The following is a 14,918-nucleotide window of genomic DNA, read 5'->3' as shown; positions in this document are numbered from 1 at the left end:
TGTTTTTGCTTTGAGGCCTGTGAACTGACCTGTGACATTTTCTGTGCTAGGATGTTTATATGAGTATAAGCTAATTCTCAGTGACCTGGTAAACCTAGAATACTTGAAGATCTCCCCTGCACTTGACCTAGGGATAGAAGTGAGCTAAACTAGCCTTTGTTGTGCTCATAGGTTGGGTCTTTCCAAACTGGAAAATCAGGCTCTCTCAGGTTCCCCAAGGCAGTATCCCAGGCCTCTCCCAAGGGAAAAAAAAAAAAAAAGAGGGAGGGAGAGAGGGAAAGAGAGTCTTTGAAGTGGAAAAAGGAAATGAGAATGGGTGGACTCCCCACAATGTCTTACGGAGATTGATGTGATCCCAACCATGCAAGCTAGGTTAAGACCTCAAATGAGCTGACAAAGCCCATGCCCTTCAAAGGCTGGATGCTCTGGCCTTAGGCCAGGATGCATTTTAGATGGATTTGTGGAAATAAGAAAGCCCCCGGGGTTTTTTCTACACTGCTTACTGGTGTCTGCAAACTCTTGCTATTGGGTGGGGAGATAGTAGCCTGCTTGGGCCTCCTGGTGCCAGGCTTATTCTAAAGAGCTGGTGAGATAGAACAAGAGCTGCCTCTGCCCCAACCCTCCAGCTGTCATCCTCTTCCCAAAGGGAGGGCTGTTTGTGGGGTTGATGCCTGAGCTTACACTTGAAAAAACTAGAGAGATTGACTGATACCCCAGTTGTCTTCCCAGGGTAATAGACATTCAGTCAGCTGCCACCACAGAGAAGCCTCTGAACTCACTCAGTTTGGCTTCATTCTCCCACTCCTGCTGCTTATCTGGGTGGCTAGCTGGTCCAGTTGATGGGACAGGTTTCCAAAGATCTTAAGCATTTCAGAGTACTGTGCCGTCTGCGCTAGGATCAGGAACTCAAAGCTGTGCGGGGGGTAGTCGAGTTGGTTATTGGAGAACCGCAGCATTTCATCCAGGAACTGCTTGATCTGGCTTCCAAGTCTTTCCACACAGGCTGAAGCTTGTCTTGGGCCTGGTGAAGTTCGGCCAGCACCGGCCCTGCCTTTTCCTTTTCCTTGTACTTTTCTACATCAGCCTTCAATCACCTATTATCCTGTAAGGCCTGCTCTCACTGCTTCGCTGCCATGCTGAGGCTTGGGAAGACCTGCCAAACTCTTTTAAGGATTCAGTCAAAGTCCTTCGGATCTGGTTCACCTTTTCCTGGTTGAAGGCATCCCTCTGTTTCATGGCCATGCCCAGCACTGTCACCATGTTCAGAAAGTCCTGGTCTTGCTCACAGAGAGGATTGAAGAAGACATCTAGGAATATTTTCACAGCAGATTTGGGCATGGCTAGGTCATCATCCGAGTTCTCCTTCGTGTCCTGAAGCCTCTTGGTCTGCACTTCCAGCTGCTAGAGTTTCTTACTACTCCCTTTCAAGGTCTCTCTTCACTGTTCGGGCAATGATCTATTTTGGGGGCTGCCCAGTCTTAAAAGGCAATCAGCTCAGGGTCCTGAATGTGGCCCTGACACTGGGGTCCTTGGTTGCAACTCAGTTTACCTGTATTCTTTCTTTTTTAAAAAAAACATACTTACTTTACTTAGAGTGGAAAATTACACTGGGGCAAAGTCAACACAAACATATGCATGAAACATTATATATACAAGAATGCTCAGAGGGGCTCATATCAGTGCAGGGGCAAGGAGCTCGGGGCAAGGCTTCTTTCCTACAGATTTCTGAGGGAGCTGGGCCCTGCCAACACCCTGATTTCAAACTTGTAACAATCAGAGCTGTGACATAATTAACTTCTGTTGTTTTATGTCCCCTAGTTTGTGGTACAGTAGTCTCCCTTTATCCATAGGGAGCATTTCAAGATTCTCAGTGGATGCCTGACCCATGATAGTACCAAATTCCATATATATATTTTTTCTATACACACACCTGTGATAAAGTTTAACTGATAAATGAGGCACAGAAAGAGATGAACAACAACTATTAATAAAATAGAATAATTACAACAAACTGTATCCTATAATAAAAGTTATATAAATATGGCCTCTCTCTGTCTCAAAATATTTTTTCACATAAAGGAAGTACTCATGTCTTTTCTCTGGCATATTTGAGTTGCCGCCATCACTACTCTTGCAGTTTGGGGACACCCTTAAGTAAAATCAGTGTTCTTTGAATACAAACACTGCAATACTGTGACAACTGGCCTGATAACCAAGATGGCTACTACGTGACCAATGGACAGGAACATATACAGGTGGATATGCTGGACAAAGGGATGATTTACATCCTGGGCAAGACAGAGCTGAGAGCACAAGATTTTATCACACTACTCAGAACAGTGTGCAATTTAAAATCTATAAATTGTATATTTCTGGAATTTTCCATTTAATATTTTCAGACTGCAGTTGACTGGTGGGGGGAGGGACTGTGGCAGGGACTGAAACCATGGAAAGCAAAACTGATAACAAGGGCAGGGGAGACTAAGAAAAAAAACTCATAGAACCAGACAACAGTATGGTGATTATAACAGGGAAGGGGGAAGGTAGAAGAGAGTAAAGGGGGGATAACTGGTGATGGAAGGAGACTTTACTTTGGATGGTGAACATATAGTATAATATGCAAATGATGTACAATAGAACCGTATGCTTGAAATTTATATAATTGTATTAATCAATGTTACTCCGATAAATTCTATAAATTTTTAGTAGAATTAAGTTTTAAAAAGACGGGGAGACTACTGTACTATGTCATGGCAGCCCTAGGAAACTAATACACATCCTCTGCACAACACATCAGAGCTTCTCAGTGCACATGTGAACTGAACTGCTCTGGGAGCATGTTTTTCTCTGTCCCTGGAGGTGCTCAAACCCAAGTAGAAAAACCACTCAGTGCTGAGATAGTGGAAGAATTTGTTTCTAAGTGTCCCACCTAAACCAGATCCTATGATCTTAAGATCCGAAGAGGAAGAAGGGAAAACATTTGGGGAATACAATACAACCTTCAGAAGTGATGACTTGTGTTCCTAATATACTTAGATTTTTGTAAATTTGCCCAGTCTTGTAAGTTATAGCCATCAGTTAAAAAAAAATTTTTAACATGCTATTCAGGTCTTTTTCAATGATTTATCCCCCTTCAAATACTGTCGGTCTTCCATGTGCATTGTGGATTGATTTGCTTTGTCTATATCTTGCCATTTTTCAGCCCTAGGACTGAAAATGTGTGTTTCAGAGATGAAACACTCTCTTGAACTAAGAAAACAGGAATGACTGAGACTCACCTAGGACCTCCGAAAGAGCACTAATTCCTCATATCCCCTTGGAACTTAAGAAATATTGGATGACTGTGATAGTGGAAACTACCAAAACTACAAATGAAGCAAATTGTGCCAAGTTCAGAAGCTCAAATTTCTTGGAAATGGGGCTCCCTGCCTTTTAGCACTAAAGGGATCTCAGTTTCATCTTTCTGATTACCCTCTCCCCCCACTGGACACTGATTTAACGTTTTCATAAAATTGCAAATAGGAGCCTATTGCTTGACACCAGTTATAAATTATGAAAACATATTTAGCTCCTCTGTAGGGATTGATTTACTTATGGGGAAAATGGCACAAAGCTAAGTGTAACTGCTTTGCCTGGTTTTGTGAGGTTTGTACTTCCTGGGCCTCTGGTCTTGAAGGGAAAGGAGAAAAGGAGTAACATTTGCTAACAACTTATTAAGAGCCAAATTCTTTGCACGGTACTTAATTTAATGTTAACACAATGAAACACGATCACCCTCTGTTTTGACAGAAGACATAATAAGTAAGAGGCCCAGGATGATGAAAAGATGTTCCCAAGGCTAGTGCAGGAGCAGAGCCAGGTTCAAAGCTCACTTTTTCTGCCTCTGAAGTTAACTTCTTTCCACTTAGTACATTGCCTTTCTACACTAGAAGAATAATATCTCAGATAAGGGTAGATGGGTTAGTTTTTATTAACATCAGCCTAAACCTTGTGCTCCTCAAGTTCTGATAGATTTGCTCTAAGGAGCCATTAAGAAAGGCCACTGATCCAAGGACTATAAATTAACACTTTCTTCATATACAGCTATAAGCAGCTATTTCAAACCTGGGTAATATCTTCCTTAAAATAAGTATCAGTTGTCGGGGTATTTATGCTCTATCACTCTTGGATTTTCCATCCTTGACTTCATTAATAGAATTTTTCTTAATTCCTTTCCTCTTTTTATGGCTTTGCAAGGGACTAATTTGCAGGCAAAATTGCTAATTTTACAGTTGATTTCTGCTTTGTCAGCATGAAACTGACTGAGGAGTTATTAATAGAAGAATAGGATTCCCTCTTCATTCTCTTGCTCTTGACTGTAGCATGAGGTGGGACGAAATCCATTATTTAACAACATTTGTTCTTCTTGAAAGGTCATCATTCCGGCCTTTCAGTTTTCACTAAACTAGAGCAGTATCAGCAGCAACAGCAGCCACTTCGTCTTCTTAAAAGGCTTCTGGAATTCTTCCAGGTTATATGGTTGGTATGAAACTGCCTTTGAGATCCAACTTGGGAATGGAGTCCAGCTGGAAAATTCTCTCAGTATTTCTGTGAATTTTCCAAATAGTGATTTCTAGGCATCAGCATGTGTAAATGTCCCAGTCACCTACGCTCCTAGAATGGATGCTGAACTGGGGACATGTCAGTGAGAATTGTAATTGGCCAATACTAGCACAGAATAGAAATAATAGCAGCATAAATGCTAGAAATTTATTTTTCACATAACATATATCTTAAAATAGGCGTTTAGGATGAGTATGGTGACTTCACACTGTCATCAGGTACCCAAGCTCTTTCTGACTTTCACTTTGTTACCAGATTCATGTGGTTTCCATTCCCAAGGTTAACCCATGGTTTGTTTCAGATAGCCACTGGACCCATGACCATGAATACTCCATTCAAAGCAGGAATCAAAACATAAGGATAGTAAATGAATGGATCAAAAAATTGTGGTACATATACACAATGGAATTCTATGCAGCAGAGAGAAAGAAGGAACTACTACCCTTTGCAACAACATGGATGGAACTGGAAAGCATTATGCTGAGTGAAATAAGCCAGGGGTTGAAAGACAAATACCATATGATCTCACCTTTAACAGGAAGCTAAACAACAAAACAGACAAGCAAGCAAAATAAAAACAAATACACTGAAATAGAGAACAGGGGGACAGCAACCAGAGGGGAGAGGGGAGGGAATTTAAGGGGAAAATGGGAGAGATTTAGAGGAACAAGTATAAAGGACACAGGGACAATAACTAAGGGGGGTAAAAATGGGAGGGAGGTGGGGTGCATGGGGGAGGGGTGGGCTGGAATGGAAGAAATAGACAGAAAACTGTACTTGAAAAATAACTAAATAGAAATTTTAAAAAAACATAAGGATAAAGTAAAAGTCAGCTGTCTATCAATTTCTTATACAATTTTCCCAAATGTCCTCTCAATAATTTATTTTTCTATTCTCAAGCTGCAAGGGAGCCTGGGAAACATAATCTTTTAGCTGCGTACATTGCTAGCTCCACTAAAACTAGGATTTTGTTACTAAGAAGGAAAGGTAGGACAATTTTAGAGAAGCAAGTAGCATGTCTGCAGCAATGAGCAAAAAGGATGACTAAAGAAAGCTAGTAAGCCTTTTAGTAAGTACTTATTCTGTCTGGAAACAAAAAGGAGAAAAGTTTGATTAATTTCTTTAAGGCACAAAACTTTCATTCATGGCATATTCTCAGCCTAGAAGGCTTTCACCTTTCTTGCTCACCCAGGGAACTTGTATTAATTATTCAAAGCTGTTCTCAAATATCTCCTGCTGTCTGACACTTCCCTGGAAGATTCTTCCCAGAAAGAATTCACCGATTGCTCAGCTCTATCCCTGTAGCACTTTAGATTTACCTCTATTACGCCCTGTAATTCCTCAGAGGCAGGGAGCTAAAAGTGAAAATCACAGGAGAAGGAGGTAACACTGACTTAAACTCCAAGGTGTGCTGCTTGCTATCATTGGACCAGAAACATCTGCCCTTTGAGCTGCAGTATTCTGTCTCTAGAATAGGGGAGACTAAATACCACCTCATGGCTTTCCGAAGATTAAATGAGATCATATGTACAAAGCACAACTATAGGCAGTTCTTACAATATATTAGCTTATCTTATTAGGTTGTGTTATATGTCTGTTATGATTTATAGCAAAAAGAAATAAACATCTGTTTTATTTAGACCACTATTATTTTGTGGATTTTTAAATAACATTCAACAGAAATTTAACATTCTAATTAATAAAGTTTCTGGAGCTATGTTATTCATATACCATTCCTCATAAATCTACTCAAACATATACTTCTTCAGAAAAAAGACATCAAAACTGATAGTCAAAGTAAAGAAATTGAATGCGAAATAATTGGCAATGAATAGTTCTACATGCAGCCTAGAATTAAATCTAAACAATAGTAGTTATAGTTACAAAACAGTCTTTGGTATATCAAAACTATATGTAATATGAAAATAACAATAAATTAACTTAACAAAAACTATAAAATTTCCAGGTTATATAAACAAAAACATCTATTAAAAGAGCAGAAACTGGTGAAAAGTGATAGTCCTCCTTTATCACAGGACAGTAAATAGATAAAATTCTGACGCTGAAGATGCCATATTAGTAAATACAAATGTGAGCAAATTACTTAAAATTATAAGTATAATTTTATGTAATGGACCTAAAGCTATGAATAAAGCTAAAAGGAAGCAATACACCTTTCAAATTACTGGGTGAGGAGAACAAAGCCAAAAATCTCCTAATGTAGTAAGGATATACCTAAGAGAAAGGAAAAAGCAAAGACAAAATTTTTAAAACAACAGAAAATGTAAAGGACGGATGTAAGACCATAACAATTTTCTTAAAATAATAGTTAAGAATCATAATAAGATTAAGATAAACTTTTTTAATGTTTAGGTTAAATCAAAATAAAAATTGATATGCCTGAAACAAAACATCTTTGAAAAACAATGAAAAAAACCAGCAGGAAAAATGACAAATAGTGAAAAAAATATAGAATACATTATTATTATACACAAGTAAAATTAAAGCAAAATGGCTTAAATCTCTTAAGGAAGTTTACTAAAAATATGAGCCATGATGAAACTATAACTCTATCTTTTAAGAATTAAAATATATAAAACTGAAGTGTATAAAGTAAAACTCATAAAAATGCAGGTTAAATAGCTAAAAATTTGTGAGGACAGAACACTCAAATAATATCATTTGAAATCAGTAGGTATATGCTACTTATATGCTAACCTGGAGAAATAGCTAGATACATAAATTAAAATAGAGCTAAATCAAAATATATTATGTACAAACATAAAATACAGTTCTTTTAAAAAAGGATTCTATTTATTTATTTTTAGACAGAAAGGAAAAAGAAAGAAACATCAATGTGTGGTTGTCTCTTGTGCACCCCACACCAGGGACATGGTCCACAACCCAGACATGTGCCCTGACTGAGAATTGAACCGGTAACTCTCTGGTTTGCAGGCCAGTGCTCAATCCACTGAGCCACATAAGCCAGGGCAAATATACTGTCCTTTTAAGGACCCATGGAATAGTTTTATTAAGTATCATATACTAGAAAAAAATGTAAAACCTTCAAGAAACTCAGAAAATAAAACTATTACATATTATACTTTTGGCAAAAGTAAACAATACTAGAAACAAACAGCAAACCGATCATAGAAAATTTATTTCTGAATTGAAAATTTAGAAATATAGACATGGTATCTTAATAATATGTAAAAAAAATAAGATATCTAGAATATACCTAGAAATCTCTGAAAAATTACAAATAAAAACATTAATACCAAAATCCATTTAACTTTGCCAAAGATGAACTAAGATGAAAGTTCACAGAATTTGAGTAGATTAAAATATATTAATTCTATACTTAGTAACACTTAGAAAATAGATTAAATAAAAAATTGGTGAATAAGTCCTATATGATTTCCCTAGACAAAAATTAATAAAATTAATTAGCCATTCATTTAAAAAAAACTGAATGGGGAAACAATACAATATATAAAATTAGAATGAAATGGAGATAAATATGTAAATGTTACTGGGGAGATTATTGCAAAAACATTTGTGCAATCTAATATAATAAATTTTGAAATTCTCAATGAAAGTGATTATTTTCTAGGCAAGTATATAGGTTTAGAAGTGGATTTGAGAAATAAAATTTGTGATTTTGTTCTGTAAAATGATTCACTGAAAACCCTATCAATACTCTCACTGAAAAATACCTGGAAATAATGAATAAAATTAAAAAAAAAGGAAATCTGTAAATGTAAAACTGAGTTTACAAAACCGTAAGAAAAATTCTTGATAGTGAGATATAAAGTAAAAACATGAACTTAGATAGATAAGCAAAACTGCAAAAAGATGATACTTTTTGTGTATATTTACAGACATAAATATTTATTATAACCTACAATCTACCCAAGGTGAGTCTGTGAGACATGGGGCCAGTGCAAGGTAAGAGGCAGAAATAGAGAACCCAGGAATAGTGGAGATTCCCAAATCACTACATCATTAATAAAAATGTGACCTACAAAATGAGGGAAAAGAGAAAAGTATCCCACTAAAAAGTTAGCTCTTTTATCCTTGGATAGGAATGGAAAGAACAAAAATCTCTCAGCACAGTTGTTGTCTGTACCAACAGGATCATCATTCCCAAAACCACAGCTTAAATTTTTAATTTAAAACTGTTTTGTTAAGAGTACTTTCCAGCACTTAAAATAAGCAAACATAATTCTGCTCTTTAAAAAAAGCACCCTTAATCTGGCTCCCATGGAAGTTCCAAATGCAAAGCCCCAGCAAACGTAAGTATACAATAACCATGTCTAAATCACACATAGCACAAAACACAAAAAAATTACAAAACCAAAGCACCATGAGTGAGAGTAAGCAGAAAAAAAACCACAGTAAAAGTAAATCCTCAAAGAGCTCATACGTAAGTATTTTCAGTAAGTTTACAGAAGTGACAGAACTTCAAGCTAGGGTCAAGCAATTATTAAAAATGAACCAGGAGACCTGAGAAAGAATCAAAGGGAAATTCTAAATGTTGACTACGTAATAAGTGAGTTTAAAAACTTAAACAAAACATTACGTACTAGGTAAGATAGTTGAAGAGTACCTGAATAAACTGCAGAAGCATCTAATGAAATTACCCATAATGTAATACATATGACAATACAGACAACACAAAAGAGTTTATGAGAACAGGGGAATAAAATGAGGAGGTCTGATATATCTTTAATTGTACTTCTGTCAAAGATGGTTTTAAAAATGGAGAAGATAGTTGAAGAGACAATCACTAAGAATGTTTGAACCTTGATGACAGAAATCCAATGACTCTGAAGCTGCATAAATAAAACAAATCTACACCTAGGCCTCTCATAGTAACACAAAAGAGTACCAGAGATAAAGACCGATCTGAAAAGCAAATAAAGAGAAGAGTTAACTCACCTATAAGGAAACAATAATTAGACTGACACCAAGCTTCTCCAAAACCATTAGAGAAACTAAGTGGAATGGAAAAATAGATTTAGAAGCCTAAGAGAAAATAACTAAAAACTTAGGGTTGTACACCCAATAAAACTATTTTTGCAGATCAAGGAAAAATTAGGCTTTTGGGTAAACAAAACTAACTTTACCATCAACAGACCCTCAGTAAAAGATCTGTTGATGAAACAGGCCAGCCCAAAACTTGACAGACACAATTTGCCAAAATCACACAACAAGAAACAAACAATCTGAACAAGCCTGTATCTATTAAGGACATTGAGTCTGACTAGAGCTGGTCCTTGTCTGCTCTATGCTGGTGAGTCACCGTTTCAAACATTGACTCACTTTTTTTTTCTGGAGAGGTTTTTTTTATTATTTCTATGTTCAATATTAATTTCCTTTTATTATTTTCTGTGAATTATGCTGTGCTAGCTGCTTGTGATATATACTGTTAGCTTTTTTTAACAACCCTCCCCATATTATAGATGAAGAAACTATTCAGCAAATTTAGTTTTTTGTCCCCCTGTCCAATTTTAGCTGAGTAAATGAAATGGAATTTGAAAGTAGCCTCCAACTCCAAAATCTATGCTTCCTCCACAGCCCCATGCTAATGCATAAAAGGATAGAGCTGGTGCCCTGGAACATGTGAATCAATGAGACACATACTTATCCAGTCTCTAAAGGGTTAATGTTCTTGCTTGCTCCTGTGTTAGTGTCTTTTTGCCTCTACAACACCTACCATGACATCAACTTCAAAGCTTTAAACCTGGGTGTTTGATCTCCTGCCAGCATGCTTTCTGACACACACTGGAAAATAAAAGTAGGAAACCAGAAATGGTTTAGTCATCCGGGTTAAATATTCAGGGCACCAGTTAGGAAAGATGTTGACCATGTAATTAAGAATTAGAAGCACACACTTAAAACAGTCTATCAGTTCAATAAAAAGCAAAATGAGTGAGACCACGGCGAGGCTCCTGGGTGCCCACAGAAGTCATAAAGCATAAGCAACTGCTAAACGTTCACTTTTCTCTGGCTTTCACAATGTGTGGTGCAATTCTAGGGTGGTACAGTTTTACCATGTTCACATGTGTTTTCATGAGCGAAAGGGCAGGGAGGGGGAAGACCATACCAGGTTTTTTTGTAGTTTCAAAGGCACAAGAAAGAGGAAGTGGTTTGGAAGGGAAAGAAAAGTTAGCCATGGTCTGCCTTTCAAGTGTGTGTGGTTTGAAGTATAAGAAGTTTGGTACATCGCAGAGTTCAATGGTTGTTGTAGTCATGTCTGTCTGGGAGATAATTTCTTTCATATGTTTTTATTGTGGTAAAGTATATATAACATAACATTACTACTTTAACCATTTTGAAATGTACCATTCAGTGGCATTAAGTGCCTTCATGATGTTGTGCAACCATCACCACTGTCTACTTCTAGAAACTTCCTTTGCCTGGAATGGAGCCCCCATATCCACTAGTAGTCACTTCCCAATTCTCCCACCCCTGGGTATCACTAATTTCCTCTCTGTCTCTATAGATTTCCCTGTTCTGAACTTTTCATATAAATGGAATCATGCAATATTGTGATCAGTGACTTTCAATGAACATCAGGTTTTCAACATTTGTGTACACAGTAGCACGTACCACATTCCTTTATAGTACTTCATTCCTTTATATGGCTGAGTTATAGTCCATCATATGGGCATTGAACATATTGTTTGTCCATGTATCAGCTGATGAACATTTGAGTTGTTTCCACCTCTGGGCTACTATGAATAGTGCTGCTTGGAGATCGTTTTAGATCCACTCAAATCCATTTGTCAGGCCTTGAGGAAAACTCTAAGAACCCCACACTTTTCCCAAGCACCATGTGCCTCACACCTTTGCACAGGTGCCAGCTCCACTCTGTCACTGTGGAATCAGCTTCAATGTTATCCGCTCAGAGCTTCTCGTCTTTCGCCCTGTGTAAAGCAGCTCCTTGCCCTGCCAGTCTCTGTTCTGGGCTCATCCTTGTTTCTTTATTTCATCACAATCATCACAATTTACTTTTTAAATGTCTGTCTTGTCTCTTCTTTCAGAAGTGTGTTTTCCTTAAGGACAGGAGACCCTCTCTCCTATCCATGGAGGAGTTGGTAGAACCAATGTCAAGACCTGCCACATCACAAGCATTAATAAAACTCTGGTAATGGTCATACTGAGCTAAATGGACTCCTGAGATATTATTAAACCCAGTCCTTTGCTGGTCTCTATTTCAACTTGGGGTAAGTAAGGTGTTGCTTAAACACCTACTTCAGTGAATCTGTAAATGTTGCCCAGGCACTGTGAGGGGAATGGTTCTGATACTACTATTTTTCTCAGCAGGCACCAGATTATGCAAACCTTTTAAACCAGGACCCCTTTTCTTAGAGAATATTTTCCCTAAATATTCATCTGGCTCTCTGCTTGGGTCTGTTCCATGATCCCTCCTTTGTGATGTATTAACTATCTATTTACAACTGTGGTGGGGAAGCAGCTCTTTTCTTAAATGTCTTATCCCTCTTTCTGGAGTTATTTTTCTCCTTAGCACTTATCACCATCAAACTGTTTTGTCTATTGACTGCCTTTCCCCACTAAAGTATTATTTCCACAGGGCAAAAATGTTCACCCGTTTTGTTCACTACTATAATCTATTATTTTTGAACAATTACCATGCATACAGGTGTTCCATTAATATTTGCTGAGTGAATGAATGAATGAGTGAATGAAAAGATTTTTTCCCCAGAGGTGCAGGCTGGCACCATTGCCAATCTGTAGATTTCTCAGCCACATATAGATCATGATATGTGGTACTCTATTACGCCTGGCTGCGAGTCACTAAATTTTAGCAATGACCCTACAATTCTTGGGTTCTAGTCTTGTTCCAAACTATGGAGAATGTGATATGCTATCCTAATAGGGACCCGAATGTTCTTCTCCTAAGGTCCAACCTGTTCCCCTTCCAGAGATGTCTATGGTACAATTCCTGTCATAGTATCCATCGTGGTCTGTTTCTATCACTTCTAAATTGATTGTCATGTTCAGTCTTATTGGAGCATGGGAAATAATATTTATTGTATAGTAGGCATTGTATGAATTATATCTCATTTAATTGTGGCAAAAATTCTAGAAGTTAGGTGGATATTATTCTATCCCTATTATGGATGAGGAAATAAACATTTGGAGAAGTTAAGCCCAAAGTCATCCAGCACGTAAGAAATCATGCTCAGGATGAACCATATTTGACTGTAAATCTGTAGTTCAAACTATTTCCAGCCTTTGCTATTGCATCCATTTTCTACTGCTGAAAAAATCCCTCATATTTAGCAACTTAACAGAACATTCATTCATTATCTTAGAGCTGTTATGGCAAAAATCTAGTACTATATGGCTAGGTTTTCTTTTTTAATTTTTAAATATATTTTATTGATTATGGCATTACAGTTGTCCCATTTCCCTCCTTCATTCTCCTCCGCCCTGCACACCCCCTCCCACCCACATCCCCCCCCCCTTTAGTTCATGTCCATGTGCCATAAGTTCTTTGGCTTCTACATTTCCCACACTACTCTTGCCCTCAATACTACTCAAACCTATATGGCTAAGTTTTCTGCTCAAGCTAAAATAATAGCATTAGTTGGCCATTCTTATATGGAGCTCAGGGACTTCTTTCAAGCTCATTCCTGTTACTAGTGGAATTCAATTCCTTGCAGTTGTAGGCCCAAAGTCTCATTTTCTTGCTGGCTTTGCTCAGCTTCTAGAAAGCATTTCTCATCACATGCCCCCTCAAGTCAGTAATAGTATATCAAATCTTTCTCAGGCTTAGAATCTCTCTGGTGTCTCTTGATACAAGCCAGAGAAATCCCTCTGCTTCCAAAGGGCTCATGCTATTGTATTAGACCACACAGATCATTTCTTTTTGCCATATATAAAAATGGCATAATCGTGGAAATGATAACTCATCACATCCACAGGTTCTACCCACATGCAAGGGAAAGGGTATCACACAGGATGAGGATTACTGGGTCACCCTTAGACTTGTGCCTCCCACAGATGTGGTAAACCTGAACAGATACCTAGTGCTTCACTGGCAGCCACGTGGCTTTAAAGCAGGGGCCAATATCCTGGTAGCTTTCTTGCACTCTATAAGGTTCCTAAATCAGCCATGGAAAGATTTTTACCTTTTACTTCATTCTCCTCCAGTTCTGTGAGATTCTTTTATTCCCCGGAAGAGTTAGATGGGCAAGGGAAGGCTGACCAGTAACATCTTTTTGTCTAATGTGCATAATGATGAAAAAGGAGATGGGGAGAAAAAAAGTAAACTGAAATGAGTTCATAAATCAAACTAAAACTGGAAAACTCTATGAAGAAATAGTAGTCAAAATTACTTTTCTTATCTTTATGAAAGATACACTTGGTGCCAGACTTACTCATACAATTTTTGTCTTTGTGTTGAGTTTCATGTCAGCCATAGCTGGAACAATGAATGCTCCATGCTGGTGCCTGCACAATGAAACCTGAAATCCTCTGAGATGGGTACCAGCAATTGGTGCTAGTCAGGATTCACAACTGAGTCTCCTCAACCCAGACAAAGACTCTGCTATCTAAAGTGGCTGGGCTCAACTCCCCTAAATTTTACAAATTCTAAAATACTTTGTCCTCAACTCTGTAAGAGACTGAAAATCTTGTGAGCTTATATTGCCATTATTTTTCTTATCACTTTTGCAAGAGTTACTTTCTTGTGTGTAAAAACTGTGCCATTTTATAGAATTCTATGTCCAGCACATATTAATTGATTAATATAATGTCTAGTGATACAACACAAGCTAAATCAGTGTTCTGTGTTATTTTTCCTATTGTGCTGTTTTATTTCTATGTCTCCTTTAAGGCCAAGGCTACATATTTATGAAGTAGTGGGTTGAATTAGGGTACTGATTATTAGTACAAGCTAATCAAGTAGACTTAGGTTCTATGTTTGCTTGTAACCAGTCCTTCTGTGAGCTTGTTGTGAGCATCTGAGATGAATCCACAAAGTAACAGTGTAAGCAATGAAACCACCTGAATAGATGGATGAAGTTCAAATGGGGACTGGTAAGTCCAGGAAAATGCTAAGCTACAAAAGATGGTTTAGTTTGAATACTGACAACCTCTTGCACCAATCAGATCTATTTGTTCTCTCTTGTCATAAGAAGCTCCAAAAGTACAATATAGCACCATTTTTAAAAAATGAAGTTGTTCTCACTGCTTCTCTGAGAGTACAGATGCTGGTCCAATGATTCACATTCAACATGGCGGTAAGCTGTACTATCCTGGAAGACTAGAGTGAGTTTGTG

At 37.6% G+C, this 14,918-nt stretch overlaps 1 protein-coding gene and 1 pseudogene across 1 annotated transcript in view; one reads left to right on the top strand and one right to left on the bottom strand.

The window, feature by feature from the left end:
- Positions 1 to 741: 741 nt before the first annotated feature.
- LOC119042515 (bridging integrator 3-like) lies at positions 742 to 14,875 on the bottom strand (annotated as a pseudogene).
- Positions 14,874 to 14,918, top strand: part of CUNH1orf87 (chromosome unknown C1orf87 homolog) — a 123,038-nt gene continuing 122,993 nt past the window's right edge. Inside the window, 1 exon segment of the mRNA XM_053655642.1 lies at positions 14,874 to 14,879. Within this exon segment, the coding sequence (XP_053511617.1) occupies positions 14,874 to 14,879 (6 nt within the window).

This window comes from Artibeus jamaicensis, unplaced genomic scaffold (genome assembly GCF_021234435.1).
Source record: "Artibeus jamaicensis isolate MK-2021 breed Jamaican fruit bat unplaced genomic scaffold, CSHL_Jam_final scaffold_1019, whole genome shotgun sequence".
NCBI lineage: Eukaryota > Metazoa > Chordata > Mammalia > Chiroptera > Phyllostomidae > Artibeus > Artibeus jamaicensis.
Note: the sequence above shows the minus strand (reverse complement) of the source record. Positions and strands in the feature narration are given on the sequence as shown.